The 18,593-nt window shown below is 46.0% G+C and overlaps 1 protein-coding gene across 5 annotated transcripts in view; it reads left to right on the top strand.

The window, feature by feature from the left end:
• Positions 1-18,593, top strand: part of CLPB (caseinolytic mitochondrial matrix peptidase chaperone subunit B) — a 156,056-nt gene that overhangs the window by 26,286 nt on the left and 111,177 nt on the right. For all 5 annotated transcript variants that reach the window (XM_053670747.1, XM_053670748.1, XM_053670746.1 and 2 more), the window contains exon 3: positions 7,017-7,103. In XM_053670747.1, coding sequence (XP_053526722.1) covers positions 7,017-7,103 — 87 coding nt within the window. The remainder of the gene's footprint in view (positions 1-7,016; positions 7,104-18,593) is intronic.

Here is an 18,593-nt window from a genome sequence, read left to right as displayed (position 1 = left end):
AAAATGAGGAGGAAGAAGAATCAAGTGGCAACTCTCCCTCTCCTGAGTAGGCGAGCTGGTTAGACAGAATAAGTCAGAACGGCCCCCATTTTCCTGTGTGGGACTCTCTCCCTCCCTTCTACACACAGGAAGCCCGAGGAGCTGTCTTTCCTTTGGAAGCCTTGCTGATGTCCATGTCTGCTAGGAATCCACTTCTCAATTTTGATGCTACACATAGTTAGAGTCCTAGGATTTTAGAATTGGTAGGGACTTGAGAAATCATTTAATTCAGTTTCCTTATTTTACTGAAGAGAAAGGTAAGGTTCAGAGAGAGTTATCCAGGATCACACAGCTAGTTGCTGAGAGAGCTGTGACTGAAACCATGGCCGCTAGCCCAGGTCCGTGTCTGTGTTCTCAGCCCTGTGTCCTGCACCTACACCCACACCCACATACACACAGGAACCTAAATACTTTGAAAAAGTCAGGCACATGGGTATAAAACAAGTAACTCCCAGCAGAAAACAGGCATATTGGTCAGAGATTTATGTAGGAAACTGCTGTGGAGATTCAGTGGTTCAGCCCCGGGGCCCTCTGATGGGTGAGCCCGTCTCTGCCAGCACCAGGGCGCAGAGACGAAGCACACCCTCAGTTCTGAAGGACCGTGCCGCTGCTGCGGGAGTGAGACCAAGCAACAGTGACACCTGTTGGTACCGTTTGGCAGAGGCACCGTGGCAGCATCGGAGCTGTCTCAGGGAAGGCTTCTTGGAGATAAAAATGATATTTTATTTTTTCCTAAGAAAGTTTTTTTGGAATAATAGTATGTTCATTGTTGTAAAAAACAAAACTTCGGACAATACAGGAGCTTTCACAGCAAGTAGGGCTCCCTCATCCCCTCACCCTTCTCCATCGGAGGTAATCACTGTTGCCTGTGTGGTCCACAGTCTTCGGAACTCTCTTGGATCCCTAGGAGATTGAAACAGCTTTGTTTCTCCCCTTGATTTGTTACTCTTTTGTAGAAATCCTCAGCTCTTGGCTTAAGGAGCCCTTATTCTACTGAGGCCCTCGCCTGGGAATTTGAAACATTTGGGGACTCACATTCCAAGTGTTATGTATACCTTTCATATATTCTATACCCTTAAAATGGAGTAGACTCTAATTGGAAAATAAGAATGATAATAGCACAGGCTCTTCTATTTATACATTGCCCTATTGCGTACCAAGTATTTTTACATGTTTTGTCTCATTCTCTCTTCCTGGTACCCCTGTGTGGGTACCCTATGGGGTAGGGCTGGCAGGGTGTTCTCCATTTTTTAACACATGTGGAAACAGGCCCAGAGAGCAGGAGCTGTCACTCTGATAAGGGGGACTAAGTTAGGGTCCGAGAGGCTAAGCCGTTCATTCACAGCTACCCACCCAGTAAGTGCCGGAGCCCGCATTCGAAGTGAGGTCTCTCCTGTTATTCTCCTGCCCTGCTCTACTGCTTGCAAGTTAGTTATATGAGAGCTGGGACTCACCTCTGGACTTCTAGTGTGGTCTCCTTTCTAGCTTCTATCCTGGGTCATCCCCAATTAGTGTCACCCACCACTGCCCTGCCAAGCAGGAGACCTAGTTCATTAGGGAAGGACCTTTCACAGTCAGTGAGCCCCGAAAGGCTTACAGTGCCCACCCCCCACTCCCAGCCCCTGGACACAAGCTGCTCTGCCCCGAGTGGCAACCTGCATTAAGCATTCCACTCATCATCTCGGGGATGATGGAATCCTAACCTTTTCGGAGACACCGTGCTCTGTCACAAGCATTGCTCTTTTTAAAAGAGATTAATTCACTTGCCGCATTTTGTCCATTGGTGAAAATCACAGGGGAGAGCAAGGGTGGCTTTCTGAGGCCTCAGAGGCCCTTTCAGCCACTCTCAGCAGGCAGCCACCGGCCCAGCTGGCCCAGGACTTTGAAATGACTGCCCGCTGGGCATTCACTTGCAAAGCAACAAAATGAAATGGAGGAGACTCGGGCCTAACTTTTAGAGCTGCTGTACACAGAGGGGAAGTGGGGGTAGGGGAAGGGCCCACTCAGCTCCTAAAGAGGAAAAGTTGTCTGTAGTCTGGCTAGCTTGTGCTGGCGTTTATTTTTTCTGGTTCTTCCTTAATCTACCAGGTGCCACCACTCCCATGAAATTAAACCATGTCTGTCTCTTTTTATCCTTACAACCACCTTGCACAATGGGGGTTTAATATCCCCTATTTCACAGCTAGCAAGTGACAGAGCCAGAATGTGAACTCCAGCTTTGGGATTCCAGGGTCATTGCCTTTCCCATTACACCTCAGGTCCAAGAGACTGCAAAAGATGGTGCTCAGTAGGGAAGCTGGGCAGGGCTCAAGAGCGGGAGTCTCACTGCAGAACACAGATTTGTCTCCTGGGAATGATCCTTCAGGTTTGTGGGGCCCTTTCCCTCAGATTACACTGTCCCCTCCTGAAACCCTAATAGACCTATGAAGAGACTGAAGCTTAGAGAGACTATATGCCTTCTCTAGGATTTAACAGTGGGAGGTGGCAGAACTGGAACTAGAACCCAGGTCTCCTGACTCTGCCCTGTGTTCTTTCTACTCTCTTAATTGAAAAGATGAGCAAGGTTGGAGAAGCCCTTTCTCCCAGCAGTCCCTCCTCTTAAAAGAAAGCCCTGCAGTGTACAGAAAAGGAGACCCTAAAATGCTAATGTGCATATAACAAGTAGCTCAAAATTGTTGGTAATGCAAATTAACACAGTAGTGTGAGATCCTTTACACTTGGACTTGCAGTGGTTAGGAGGCTGGCTATTGCTGAGTGTTGGCTTGAGAGTGGTACACAGGGAAGTCCCCTGGTCCTCCTGGTGGAGGGTACATGGAGCAGCTGTCCTGGAGAGGATCTTGGCACTATTAGTCAAATCAAGTAATGTAAATCGTACAGCTGCATCTCACTCCGAGTAAATGGTCCAGGGAAATACACAGGGCCAAAGGGCACACCTAAGAGGATGTCCTTTGAGCACTGCTCCTGTTGGTCAGGAGATAGAGAGCAGAGGGGGGAAGTTTGGTTGGAAGTGCCATGGAGAATTATGCAGCAGTTTGAAAAGTGGAATTGTTGTATGATTAGCAGTGTGAGTGTACTTTAAAGTACAATTATTTGTTGGGGGGGAGTAATAAACAAATATGCAGATAAAAGAAAAGCCTGGTTGGCTTAGGTCTTGGGAAGTAAGAACCTCTGTCTTGTCTCCTCGTCAGTAGCTAGCATATGGCTGGACACAGAGTGTGTGAGTGCATGCATTTGCTGAATAAATGAACAAAAGAGTCCCTGGAGCCAGCCTGGCTGAATCACCCAGGTGATCCTGTGTGGCCCTGTCTCAGAACCCCTGGGTGTTGGCCAACCTGCCATTACCAGCTTGAGACCAGAACACTGTGTTCCCTCCGAGGCACGCAAGTAGAGAAGGGCGGCAGGCAGCAGCCGCCCTGTGTTGAGTACCTACTGTATGCCCGGCATTGGGCTGCAGTCACTGTAAATTAGAGATTATCGTCCCTATTTGGTAGGTGAGAAAACTGAGTCTCATAGAGAATTGATTTGCTTAGGGTTACCCAGCTGGACCAGAATTTGAATTCAGGTCTAACCTTACACCAAAGCCCTTCATTCATCCTTTTTGTTATACTGCACTCAACCCTCGAGGAGCAGGAGGAGGAGGCAACTATCTGTAGAGCAGCGCTGCTTCTGGAATTCTCTGTGCCCAGCCAGGGAGGGGAACATGGGTCACTGACCCAGTGAAAGCAGGAGGGGTTCTGGCTGCGCTAGCCGTGCCCTTTCCTAGCCACACCCTGCTTTCTCATGTCCTGTCCCAGCTCATCTCCTTAGGTCTGCATTCTAGCAGTCTCCAAACTGGTCTCCTGGTCCCCATTTCCTACTCCCTCCCCTTTCACATTTAGCCTGCTTAAGCTATTAGGTTAATTTTGTAATTTCTATTGCCCCAAAACCTTCACTGACAACCCCCACTACCTATGGTGAGAGTCTGAGGAATGGCAAATAGGTTTGCTCTTTGATGCCAGCTTCATTTGATTGATGGTGGCTGATTGGAACCAGTGTTGAGGATTTCAAGGCTCTTTTAAAGGCTCCACAGGAAAGAACTGTGTGGAGAGATTTGTGATTTTTGACTTAGGGGCAGGAGTGCAGGACATTGGCACACATGCCAGGCATTTGTCAACTCTTTAGATTGGGTTTGTAACCTAGGGTCCACTGTTGATGTCATGAGGATCTGTGAACCCCTGGACGTTGTATGTAAAAACAAAAAACAAAACAGGGTGGGGTGGGAATGTGTGCTCCTGTGTACTTTTTTGGAGAGAGTCATCAGTTTTAAGATCATACTCTTAAAGAAACACGCGGCTCAAAAAAAGTTTATGCCCGCTGTCTCAGCCTCCTGGCTGGGGTTTTGAGGCCCTGCACACCTCGGCAGGTGCTCCTCTGCTGCCAGCTGTGGCCCAGACGGATCCGCCTGGTCTCTGAACATGCCTTCCCATTGCTTCCCTGCTTCTGAATAGTATCCTATTCCTTTTGTCTACACTGCCTTACGTTTCCTCCCTTGTCTCTAAACTGTTCCCCTTTGAGGCACAGTTCAAGTATTTCCCTTCACAAACCTCTGATTTTGGTCTTGATATTCGAGACTTCTGGATGAGGATCGGAGAAGTGAGGCCATCTGTCTGAATCACAGTTAGGGTCAGGACTCCAGTCTCTTAGCTCTCAGAACCCTGTACTCTCCACAGTACCAGTTGGCCTGCAAACAAGGGAAGGTGTGTAAATTAAGGACAAAATTTTGTGCAAAAAAAGTGATTTTTTTTTAATCTCATAGAAAATTCATCCCCAGGTTATTTTAACTTCTTTAGCATTCTTGGCCATACAGAATTGTTCCTCCATAAAAGAAGTATACATGGTAAGAGACCCAGAAGAAATCCTCCAGACCAGACACGAGAGACGAGGGTTTCCCAGCCTCCGCTCCTGGCACTCTCCTCTTACGTTTTGTGCCCTAGTCACGCCAGACCTCTTGCAGGTCCTCATACACCCCGTGCTGTCTTCTCGGGGAGAGAGGCTTCACCTCTGCCTGGAGCACCCTGCCCTCCCTCGCACCCTTTTCTTCTGGCTGGCTCTCTGTTATCACCTTCTCAGGGAGACCTCTGGGTCACTAAGACTGGGTTAGGTTCCCTTGGTGTGCGCTCATCCGAGTACAGGTACGTGCTTTTTGGTCTGTCTCCCCCTCAGGCTTTGTGTCTTTTCACCCTCCCAAACCTTAGTCACCTGCTTACTTATTAAACAGCATAGAGGTTTTATTTGGCTGGGTCCAGAGGAGCATTTACTACATAAAAATGGCACTAGGACTCATCCCCAAGCCTCTGGGCTTTCTGCTGGTGCCCCTTCATCTAGAACCCACTGAAGACTAGATACCCTCCCAGTTCCCCCAGACACCCGCCCCTGCCACCGCCATTCCTCATAAGCAGACCTCCTTTGTTCAGACAAATGGCTTCACTTCTGTCTGAACAATCACTCTTGACTTTCGGTCTCCTCCTTTCCTGGCCTTCTGTAACATTTCTGGTGGGAAGCCGCACACTACAGGCTTTGGTTCCTACTCTGCCCAGTCCTTCCCCACAACCAAATTATATACTTCGCTAGGGTAGACGCCATGCAGTCCCCTCACCCCCTAGATCCTAGGATCTAGCCCAGGACCCAGCACATATTGTGGAGTTGCTGAAGTGAGTGTAGTCTTTTGTCTTCTGTGTGACATGGAACCATGTTTAGCCTAGAGGAAGGATGACCAGGTGAGAAGGATTCAGGCTGTAGAGCCGTTACCCACCTGGGTTCCAGTCACTGTGTTGCCTCTACAAGTTTGTGACCTTCAGCATGTCATTCTACCTCACTGAGCCTGTTATCTCATCTATGAAAAGAAGTGAGTATCAGCTCCTTAAGCTTGTGCAAAGAGTAAAGGAAAGCATGTATGTGAAGTTCTGAGGGCAGTTTCTGCTTGTAGTAGGTGCTGAGTAAGAGTTCATTCTATTCACTTCCCTTCTCTCTATTCACTTCCACGTTGCCCGGCTCTCTTCCCAGGACCCAGAATTCAGGCCTTTAGTGGATACTTAAAAACCCTGTCTTTGTTCATCTATCCAGCAACCACTGTGCCCCCACAGCGTGCCAGGCATTGGCATATAGAGTCAAATAGGCCCACGTGGACTCTTGTAGAGACCCAATTTTGAATTTCTACCACTGTTTCCGTCTTTCCCTGCGTTAAAAGATTTCCAGTTTTCAAAGAGCCCCCATACAGATAAACTTGAAGAGTGTGATCCTTTTATAGAGCAGGAGCTACCTAGATAAGAAGTGTCCCTGGGCCTTGGCTGGTGTGCCTCAGTGGATTAAGTGCTGGCCAGCAAAATGAAGGGCCACCAGTTGGGTTCCTGGTTGAGGCACTCATGCCTGGGTTATGGACCAGGTGGAGAGGCAACCTAGCACCATTCTCTTCCACTCTGCCTTCCTCGACTCGCCTCTCTCTCAAAATAGATAAATAAAAAATCTTTTTGAAAAAAGTGTCCCTGGGCATTTGGTGCTAAGAACAGGGAAATACTAAGGAAGGAAGAGAGATCTGTGGACTGGGTAAGTCAAGGAAGCCTTCTCAGGGAGACTCCTCAAGCCAGGATTGCATCCCATGGCACGAGAGTAGGGTTAGAACAGGCAGCAGGGGCGGGAGCACTCCCGACTGAGGGAGTAGGAGTGTCAGGGTAATTAGGTGGGAAGGCACATTTTTTCCTCACAAGGCCAGGGGGAGAAGAGCAAGGGGCAGACTCATTTAAGGGAAGTAGGAAGAGAAGTAGGGGAAGCCTGGGGTTGGGGAGACTGGCCAGAGATGCTGGGATGGGTGTTTGTTTATTTCTCAAAGGCCTTTACCTATATCCAGGGTCATCCAGCCCCACAGTTTGTTGACTGTCTTATTTCTTCCACTCCTAGGTCCGTGATACGCTGTACACTGAAAATATTCCTCTGTCTTCTAGGCTCTTGGCGGATGGTGCAGATGTCAATGCAAGGCACAAGCTTGGCTGGACAGCACTTATGGTGGCAGCCATCAGCCGAAACTGCGGGTGAGAGATCTCCTTCCACACAGGGCTCCCTTATTCAGATCTCTTCAGATCCCATTCCTGAGTCCTCTTCCACACTTGCCCGTTACTCTGCTGTCTTCTCCAGAAGCAGGGAGACAAAGTCAGGCTAAGGTACTGGTCTGTACCCAGTGCAGGGGAAAGTATAGGAGATGTGGAAAGGGATGGAGCTGTGGGTCTCAGCTCCATCATTCATCGGCTTCGTGACCTTACGCAAGTCATTTGAATTATTGAAGCAATGAAATGTTTGAAAGCCTGTCTTAAGTAATTAAGTATACTTGTGTGAGTTACCTTCGTGTTTTCATGACCCACCATCTATGTGTGTTGAGAAGTCTGCAGTCACTGTCCTCAGCAAGGGCTCCTCTGGGCTCTTTCTTTGGAGGTTCTGATGGGAATAAGGGAAGGTGGGCACATTCCCGTTCTTCCGGTGGAGGCCCTGCTCTTTTCCTACCTGCTCACCCTTCCCTTAGGGTGTAGCTGTTGTGTGACCATCAAAGCAGTCCACTTCGTGTAAGAGTTATTGTTAATTTTCACAATCACCCACAAACGTATCTGTCGTTATTCTCACTTTGCAGGTGAGACAACTGACAACCAGCAAGATAAAACGATTTGTCTAAGGTCACACACACAGAATTTAGCAGTTGGTCTCACTGCCTACAAAATTCATGTGTTTTACTGCTGCCTCCCTCTGCCAGATCCCAGGCTAGTGCTGGATGCTGTGATTGTGCAAAAGAATTGACTAAGAGCATAAAGAAATGCATGTGAAGGAAACAGACTGGCCACTTTAGTAGTAGCCACTGAAATTTATAGCAGAATGTACCAATTTAAATTTTTCCTTCAAGCAGATTTTCGGGGCTTTTATTTGCCGGCCCTAGCCACCTTTGGAAGGATCATAAATGTGCTGGACACCAACATACAGGGATTTTATAATATAGGGGCGGCACTGCTTCAGACTGCCTGAGAGACTTAGCTGTACTTCAGATAAGTCTCTCTTCTCTGCTCTTCTGTCATGAACTTGTTCTTAGCACTCCATTTCCTTATTTGCCTCTTTAGCTCCCAGCACTTAGGTTTTTGGTTTTTTGTTTTTGTTTATTTTCATTTGTTTGTTTGTTTTAATTGATTGATTTTCCAGGGAGAGAGAGAAGACAGAGAAAGAGAGACACATCAGTCTGTTGTTCCACCTATTTATGCATTCATTGGTTGCTTCTTATACGTGCCCTGACCATAGATCACACCTGCAACCTTGGTGTCCTGGGACAGCATTCTGACCAGCTGAGCTACCCAGCCAGGGGCAAGCACTTAGTCTTTACAAGAAAAAAATTGATGTAAATGGACTTTGTAGTTGAGAGACCTGGAGTCTAGTCCTGGTTCTGACCCTTAGTTGAGTTTCAGAATTCTTTGGACACCATTTCTCCACCTGAAATTCATTATCTGCAAACATTTGGAAAATATGTATTCTGAATGAGGCTCTGTGCTAATCATTGGGGGAATGAGAGACCCTGGGAGCTTGTGGCCTAATGTGGAAAAGAAAGGCGGGTAGAGAGAGTGTAGTGAAGTCAGCGATGTCAGAGCAGTGTGGACAGGATATTTTCAAAGCAGGGGGTATAAGAAGACTGAATTTGGCAGCAGAGTGGATGCTGTCTATATGCTTGTGAGAATGAAATGAGATAATACACATGCTACAGGTTACAAACGGTAAGTTATTCTGTGCTGCTCACGTTAGACCTCTCTGTGCACAAGTGTACATGTTTGTTCTACCACTGATAATCTACCCACCCCTACTTCCACCCTACCCACCAATCTTTCCCAGCTTACAGATGTCACCATCTGCAAGAGACAAACAGTGGTTGAGAAAAGGGGGTAAGGGAAGGTGCCCTTATGTGTAGTGTATTTTCAGTATTGAGACAAGTGGAAATAACACTATACTTAAGAGTCCTGCCAATCAGTGAGCAGATAGCTTTCTGAATCTAATGAGTTGTTGGTTTAACTGATTGCCTGTCTTTACCCAGAGCCATTAGCAAATCAGTGATGCTTGTTGAGCAAAGTGAGAGTGTTGGCTTGTATTTATTTGCTTTGGTTTTCCTAGGACTAATTATTGGTGTATTAAGCATCCATTTTGTGTCCTGTCTTTCTTCAAGTACCCAGGGAAAACAGACTTCTAGTGAAAATAGAATACTCTCAGGTTGGTATATTTATTCACATCACAGATATTGGGGGGCATCTACTGTTTGCCAGCCACTGTTCTTGACAAAGATCCCCACCCTCATAGATCTTATTTCTATACAGATGGTAGTCACTGAATAAAGAGAGACAGAGACAGATAATAAACAAATATAGTAAACCACAGGCCCTGGCTGGTGTGGCTCAGTGGATTGAGTTGCCAGCCTGCGAACCAAGGGTTGTCGGTTTGATTCCTGGTCAGGGCACATGCCTAGGATGCAGGCCAGGTCCCCAGTAGTGGGGACATGCAAGAGGCAACAACACATTGATTTGATATTTCTTTTCCTTTCTTTTTCCTTCCCTCTCCCTCTCTCTAAAAATAAATAAATAAAAATTTAAAAAATATATAGTAAACCAGAAACTAAGTAATTGTAATATATTAGAAGGTAAGATGTACTATGGGGGGAAAAGGAAACGTAGAGTCTGGTAAAAGGGAATTTCAGGAGTACCTCAGTCAGGGCGAGCAGGCCCACGGGTAAGGCGCCCTGGGAGCAGTCCCGACGAACTACCACGTCCACGTCAGCACAGTCTGTCAGGGAGTTTCTCCGTGTGAGAAGCGCGCTGATTCTCATCGTTCACCAAACCCTCTGGTATCATACTGGCTGGGCCTGAAACGCCACCACCTTTTAATTGGAGTTGGATGAAGGAAGGTAGAGGGGTAGCACCGCTTGATTCAAGGCTGAAAGCAGAGAACCTTCATCCCCCGTGGATGCTGGCAGTCAGAGATCAAAGGAGAGGCCCCGAGAGGAGCTCGATCATTTCCCCCTCAACTGCCTTTGGTGAGCACTTGCTTAATGCATTAGTTAGATCCTTGGGGACGTGGAACAAAATAGTCTCCATTCTTAAGGAGACTAACTCCATGTGAACCCTTATCTATGTATGTATTTATTATTTAATTTTGAAGAGTAAAGATAGTACTACTTTATTTAATTTTGAATAGGAAATATGGTGCTATAGGACAGAAAATTTTAAAGTCTGTATGAGAGCTTAATTCATAATTAAGGTCTTCCTTTTAGTTCCAAAAAGGATTTGAGGTGACGTAAATTAAAATACAACTATGAATGTACGCAGGAGAGTTAAAACTGGATCAAGATCAGAAATCATATTGGTAAAAGGAAAGGTAATTATATCAGGATTGAACCAGAGATTTTCTTTTCCAAAAATAGGTTTATTGTTTTTATAAAAATAATAGAGAAGAAAGTAGCGGGGAACTGAATTCCCTCTATCTAGAGACCAATCCTTCTGTATGTATATATATATAACTTCACATAAATGGGACCATGCTGCACTCACTGTAAATCAGGTAATTAGTAAATGAAGTAGTAATTCAGATTGAAATTCCCCAATGAGAACGGCAAACAAGGGATACAGGGTTTTGTTTCTTCAGGAGAGGGGAGCTTTGTTCTGACATTCTTTCTATTACCATTTCGTGTGTCCAGCAAACATATTTCAAACTCTACTGTGTCAGGTGCTGATGTGCCAGGCCATGAGGAGATGCAGATAATCATCATCACAGCCTTTGCCTTAAGAAGCTTACTTAGACTGCTGACATCAAGGACTTGAGTGATGTGATAACCATTGTTTTCGGTAGCCTTTCTGCCAAAGATTAACCAACATTCTACTAGGAAACTCTTTTGCCAGCTCTAGTAACAGCTGGGGTGTAGTCTTGGCTTGAGGAGCAGTTACTGGGGGCCGTCCCCTTCTTTCAGTGAGCCCTCCACCAGCCTTATGCCACAGGCACTTGTTTGGCCTGAGTCTGGGTGCCTCCTTCTGTGTTGTGCTCTGACCCAGGCCAGCGAAAGGCTAACGCACAGGGTCCCAGGATGATCGCTGTGACTTGGCATAGCCTTCACTGGCTCGTGCAAATATACCCAGCCTTCAGCTAAATTCAATTAGTTTTTCTTCAAGAAGGGAAAGAAATCCAATTTTACTAAACACGGACAGACGGTGGAAGGCACTTTGATGTTACAACCTCTCAGTGATGCTTTACTTAGTCACAAGTTCATAAGCAAGAAGGCTTAATTACTTGGGAAAACACAGGATTAAAATGGGACACAATGGCTGAGTATCCGCTCTTGGGTGACTTGATTCGAACCCATGCACCCAGTTCGTGTGTGGTGCAAACTTTGATGTGTGCTATGACAAGCTGAAAGTCGTGACCCCCTCAGGGAAGCTCCTTCATATGGCATTTGCAGGATATGTAGGCGGAGAGGCAGGGCCTGCCAGGCCTGTTTGCTCAACTTTGATGTCCAAGCAGCCACAGGCCCCACTGTTTGCTCTTTCACTGAGGGATGGATTTGGAGCCTCCTACCTTTCCCAGTGGACAATGGCCAGCAATGGAGTGTGACAACTGTTGACCATTCCAAGAGCCTGGCGAACCAGAACAGGGCTTTGGGAGGTGCAGAGTCTGGGGGGCCAAAAGCTGTTTATAAGACAGCCATTTCTCCAGATGTAGCTTCCTTTAAATCCTAGTGTTGGTTGGATGTTTACAGGGGAGGTAAAAATAGTGTTAGGAATTTTAGCAGGTACCAAATACTGCTGGGTCTTCTCTCTAGTTGCACTGAGGTATTTGTAAATTGTAAATTTAAGTCTTTCATCAGTGGTTACCTTCATCAGTGGATAGTGGTTTAAAAGAAAAACAGTATCATTTAGATCCTTATAATTTCTAATTCCTCAAAAAAAAAGAAGCTGTCAAAACACATGTCTGATAAAGGAATAGTATCCAGAAGGTGTAAAGAACTCTTATAAATCAATAAGGAAAGGACAGACAACTTAATTTTTTTTAATGGGCAAAAAATTTTAGCAAATATAACCAAAAAAGAGATGGACAGTAGATAAGTACATGAAAAGATACTCAGCGTTAGTCACTTATCAAAATGTAAATTAAAATCATAATGAGATACCACTACATATGTATTAACTACAATGGCTAAAATTTAGAAAAACTGACAATACGAAGTGCTGACAGAGTTACAGCATAATTGTCGTCATTGCCATAGCAGTGCATGTTGGTATAGCCAATTGGGGAAACACTTTGACAGCTTCTTATAAAGGTAAAACATATTTACCCAATAATACCAACTCCTAGGTATTTGCCCACAAGAAATAAAAACTTACATCTGCAAAAAGACCTATATGTAAATATTTAAAAGAGCTTTATTCAAAATCACCAAAAACTAGAGATCACTCAAATGTCCATCAGCTGGCGAGTAGACAGATGATGGTACATCCATACAGTGGACCACCACACAGCAATAAAAAAAAGACTATTCATACATTCAACACGTGGACAAAGCTTAAAAGCCTTATGCTAAGTTAAAGCCAGATACAAACAGCTCCCTTCTATGTAATTCCTTTTATATGACAGCCTGGAAAAGGCAGTAGTGTAGGGACAGAAATCAGGTTAGTGGCTGCTAGAATTTAGGATTGGGAGGCAGGGCTCAAAGGAGCTTTTAGGGTGATCAAAATATTCTAAATCTTGATTGTGATTTTGGCTATACAATCAAAACTCATGAAATTGTGCATCTTGAAAGGGTGCATTTTACTGTGCATAATTGATACTTAAATGAATTACAAAAAACTTTTTAAAAGGTCATCATCCCTCTCATTTTCATTACTAGTTGTGACTAATGGCATACTGACAATTCCCGTTGTAGTGCCAAAATGAATTCTGTTGTTTAGGATCACCTAGAATGTTTTGAATTCTTATTGTTGATGGTATCTCACATTAGAGCACTGTATATTCTGATCACTAAGAAAGAATGAAGATTTGTGAATTCATGATTCTTGGTGTCATGAAGTATAATCACTGATGGATAATGATAAATTCACTATACATGTGGTACAGAGTAGGCACATATAAATTCACGGTGTCACATGATTCTTTATAGCACAGAGAAAGTGCAGGGTACAGGACTGGGAGTTGCCTCGCATCCCACATCGTACTTGGGTTCCTTGTCCCTGGACTGCCAAGCAGGGAGACCACCTAAATAGTGTGGCCACTGTGGTGCTTCAGGAACCAAACATGCCAAACGAATGGGACGGTGATGACAGATCCGGATTTCAGTCCACTTGGGCTTGCTGGTTGCTTTGAAAGCGCCGCCTCAGAGAAAGTGAGACCGTGAGGCAGAGCAGAAAGTTGCAGCAGAACTGTTTGAAATTCCCCACCAGAGTCTCCCTCCCTCCTCTGTCGCTTCTCCTGGAGTGCATTTCATCAGCATCGGAAGGACTGCTTCCCGGCACTGCCTTCCCTGCTTGGCCAGGGTCCCTGAGGAGCTGAGCTAATGAGTGGATAACACGCATTTGCCAAGGCCTTCCTGGATGTGGTACCTGGGCTTTGTTAATTTTAAAATGCCGCCATCCTTGGCTGAAGACCATTTAATTCCCTCTCACAGCAGTCATTTATTTTTAGCATTTGCTTATTTTCCTTCCACCTTACTAAGGAGAGGAGGGCATTAAACCCTATCTTTAAGAAACCAGCATCCCCAGCCAGACTGCTGTCCTGCGGAAGAGGTTCTACAGGCCGTTCTTTGTGGGGCTGACAACTCCACAGGTGTTCTTAGAGCAAAGAGCCAATGCTGCTCTTGCAGCTGGACCTGGGCAGCCTCCCTGGTACACTCTTCTTCCTTGCTGTCGGCCAGAGACAAAGCAAGTAAAACACCCGTGCACCTGTGTTTCAGTGCAGGTTCTTAGGGGCCCTGACCACACAGCAGTTTCTCCCACCTCAGAGGCCTACAGCCTCTTCCCTGGGTCCCCAGCCTACTTTTGGCCTGGCTGCATGCTACAGAGTGGGGCTTCCTTCCTTCAGCCTGAGGAGGCTGGATTTTCTGCTAATTACCTGATGATAGTAATGATGATGGCTGTGGTTGATTGGGTCCTCTCTGTGTGCCAGGCCCATTGTTGATCATTTCGCATATTGGCTCTATTCCTCACTGCAATCCTAAAAGGGAGGGATTATGATCCCTTTTTACAGACGGGGAAAATGAAGCTCAGAGATAATCCAAGGTTGTCTAGTAAATGAAGGAGGGAGCCAGCTTTGAGTCCACGTCTCTAAACCCCGAGCCCTTATCCTTTTCACTGGCCTACGCTGCCTGTGGAGGGAGGGGGTAGGGAGCTAGGCCATGGGATGGACCAAGGGTTGCTGGGACCAGGAGTCAGGTCATCTCAGAGTTTCTCAGTGAACAGCTATGTGTTGGAAGTTTATGAGGCATAAAATCAGACAAACCTTGTCCCAAAAAACTGACAGAACAAGGATAAAATGAGTCTCACTTTAAATGAGGCAGAATGTGGTCCATACTCCAGAGAACACCACCTGGATTGCTGAGGGGGAGATCATGAAAGGAGGCCCTTTCACATGAGTAGATCTTGAAAAACGGATTTTTTTCCATTTTTCCACAAGATTTTGATTGCTAAAGGTGGAGGGTAAGGACAGCATTTCTGGAAGTTGGGCTATTGTGAACGTAGATTACCAAGGTGAAAAAGTAGGAATCTGCCAGAGCTAGTGGAAGAACTGGCAGGGTCTGGAGACCAGAGAGTGTGAAGGAAAGGCCTTACCCAACATTGACCGTGATCCTCTCAGGCTGTGGCTGTCCAGCATGTGGTGCGCTCTGGAGCCAGAATGCCTGGGTTCAGATCTTCCTCCTACTGGTTCTATGCCTTGGCATATTCTTTTACTTATCTGTGATTGTTTACTCAATCATCAAATGGAGATAATAAGCAGATTACCTCAAAAGGCTACTTGGATGGATAAATGTGTAAATCCATGTAAAGTGGTCAGAACAATGCTTGCCATATAGTAGTCACTTGATAAGGGTTTGCTACTTTAGTTAGTAGTAGTATAGTGGTAGTGGTAGTCCCTCAATAATAATTATCACCACTATTATTAATTATTAATATCATCATCATCATCATCATCATCACTGCGGGAAGGCTTTGAGATTCTTTTTCCAGTCCTCTTTATCGGAGAAGCTGGGCCTAGAACGTGGGGAGGGACCCAGGGGAGGGCACTTTGATGAGCACTGGCTCTTGTCCTGGGTGGCCACCTGCCCAGTACAGGACAGTGCCCACTATTTCCCAGCAAGGAAGGGTGGGTGAGGGTGCTGGCCAGGTGCCCAGAATGCCAGTACCATGCCCCCCAGAAAAGTGTGCCAAGCTTGACATTTCTCCTACCCACTGCTGCTGCTGTGGCTGATTATCTCTGAGTAACAAAGAGTCATTTCTAATCCCATTTGGAATCGTTGCTCAAGATAATCCTGTTTCGTAGTAATGATATTCCAATTCCAACAGGCACCCAATTCTAGTTTGGCAGGCGCATGCCTTGACCTCAGGCAACTCAAGACAGTGCTCTCTGGAAAGCAGTGCCAGCTCATTTGCCTAACATGACAGTGTCAGGGTGCCCCCCCTCCTCCAATGCTGTATCCTGTCTTGGGGTTCTGTGTTCAGTGCTGTCTCCATGGTGAGTATCAGTTGGGACCAGGAGAGCGTCCAGTGCTCATCCAGTTCGGCGGCTTAGGGAGGGGTGTTTCATGTCTAGGGTCTGTGGTGTGGTCCACTCCTGTACTTCTTCAAAGACATCAGAGCCACGAGGCTCTGTCCTGTTCAGTAGTTATATCACTGATTCCAGTGAGACCATGGTTAAATGCCTGTCAAATTGGCAGATTAAATGGAGCCTACAAAGTAGCAATTATCTTGGGTTAAAGAATTGGGGACATGAGAAAAGAAGTCAGTGGACATAAATTGGTGGTGATAAAAATTAACAGAGATGAGTGTTTTAGTCTATAATTAAAATCAAGAACCAACTCTAAAATCCACAATGAGAGACCCAACTTAGCAATACTAGCAGATAAAGCCCAGGAGCTGACAGAAAACTCAGTGAGTGAGTGAGTGAGTGAGTGAGTGAGTGTGTGTGTGTGTGTGTGTGTGTGTGTGTTAACAGTGAAGTGTGAAGGCCACAGCAGTGAATTGGTTCAACAAATATTTACTGGCCTGTGCCAGACCCTGTGTATGAGGGAACAGATGGTCAGACACAGCCCCTGCTTTGGGGACCATATCATCTAGTTGTGTGTAACATACAGAGTCCAGCACAAATAACTCCTCCTTTTTATTACATAAAAATCTTTTATTACGAAATCATAAACAATTTTGTAACATAACAATATCACTCAAGCACACCATATGACATTTTAGGTGAAATGTTCAAATTGTTGTCCTATCTCATGCGGGACATTCACATACCCTGCCAACCACACGCAATGGCGTTACTTCCGCCAGACCCTGTAGTAAGTAACAAGGGCTCTGAAAGGAGACTGCCTGAGTTTAAAACATAGTTCTACCACCTACTAGCTCAGTTTCCTCAACTGCAAAATGTGAATAATGATAGCCCTTATCTCAGAGTAGGGTGGTCATTGGGTTTTCTTATTGTTATTTTTGTTCAAAGTCTTAAGAGATAAACCAGTCCCATTGTACCCATGGATCATTTGCTGAGAGAGAGCCTGGTCTGGGCCCATGCTGTACTAAGAATCCCTAACAACCAGGGCTTAATCATATCAGCCATGGGTTCGGTGGCCATATATTATGAACCACAGGTGGAAAGACATGGGAAGGCATTTAGGAAGAGGCCAAGGAAACGGAGGGCACAACCGGGGCTGTCCTGTAAGTCTTGCGCTGGGTGGTCTTGATTCCATGGCCCTCTGCTTACTGTGCCATGCCTTTTTTGACCCTTGCCCCAAATTATCTAATCCTGTCTGGGCCTACCATTGATGTTGACCCTTTTCCATCTGAATTGGACTTCTCGTCCCAGCTAGCTTCTGTGATCTGCTTTACTTAACTACCATCTGAAAATATCCCTGTGCCTAGTGCATAATAGAGGCTCAGTACCTAAGGGATAGCATGGCAGACTAATGGATGGTTGAATGGATGAGAACCAGTGTTCTTTAGGGGAATGTGCAATAGGTTTGGCCCCAGACAGACTTGAGTTTGGATCTTGGTTCCTGTGCTTATTGAATGTACACACATGGGCAAATCATATTGTCTTGCTGAGCCCTTTTTATTCATTTATAAAAGGAGACTAGTACCTCATTGCAGATGGTTCTACAGATCTGAAATAGTGAGTATAAATGCTTAACATACTGTGGCTACTTTGTCTACACAGTTACTGTGCTTTCCACCTTAATCTTTAGTTGCCTGAGGAAGCTGGCTTTAAAAAGGAAACTGTTTTTCCTTCCCTCTTTGGCCCCAGCTCATGCCCGCATGCCACAAGATCTCTAGAGGTAACAATGCATGCCATTTACCTTCGGCCTGGCCACCCTGCTTTCCTGACCAGCCAGTAGACCAAATGAGACACAGCTCATTTGACTTTCCAGCAGACCTCCTGAGCTGTGACCTCTTTGCTTCCTCCCCTCATTGAGGTGTGCATTGGTTGAGAATGCAAAGGTCAACTCTTTGTCTTCTCTTTGGGACGCATGATACTCATCACAGTGACCCTGTGCTTTGGATGTGGGGGGTAGAGGGAGGGGCGGAGCTTCTCCTGAAGCTCAACTTTGTGCGGGACGACCTGGAGCGGGGATCACTGCCCTTCTTGCTTCACCAACTCCAGCTGCTCACCAGCATCTTTGACATGTGCCTCGCCCAGGATAGGGCTCAGCTCACACCACAGATTTCCTTGCTCTTTCTTAAACAATATGCTGACCCCAAGCTCCTCTGGCCACTGAGAGCAGAAAACCTTAACATCAGTCGATATAACTGTCTTCCCCTGCACTGTGACATCCCACTGCCCTGAAAGAGGGAGCTCATCAAGGTCAGTGAGAGCCAGCCTTCCTACATGCGCGCCCACCTGTAATCTAATTATACAGCCTGATCAGCCAGTTAAGACGGGCCTCGTGGGAGTTGTGGCTTCAAAGGGAGTTTTCATGAGTCCTAGGAACTGCCATATAGGGGCCACATCATGTTCCTTTCCTCAGCTTTGTCTGAGAATTGCCTGTAGCCCAGGAGTGGGCTGGTGCTCAAGAGAGGAGTACAGAGGTTTTCACAGCTAAACTGCCTGTGGCCTCTTTTGGTGGGAGAGGACTGGGCAGGGTTGAGACTGTTACCTTTCACCTTTCTCCCCCACCTCCAACCAAATAAGTCGATTTATTTATTCTTCCTTCATTCATTTGTTCATGCACTCATTCAGAAAACATCTGTTGACCACTTACAGTGATTCAGGCACTGATCAAGGAGCTGGGAAAGAAGATTGAGACATGGCCCTCGACTTGTAGC

The sequence above is a fragment of the Artibeus jamaicensis genome, unplaced genomic scaffold (assembly GCF_021234435.1).
Source record: "Artibeus jamaicensis isolate MK-2021 breed Jamaican fruit bat unplaced genomic scaffold, CSHL_Jam_final contig_64, whole genome shotgun sequence".
Lineage (NCBI taxonomy): Eukaryota > Metazoa > Chordata > Mammalia > Chiroptera > Phyllostomidae > Artibeus > Artibeus jamaicensis.
Note: the sequence above shows the minus strand (reverse complement) of the source record. Positions and strands in the feature narration are given on the sequence as shown.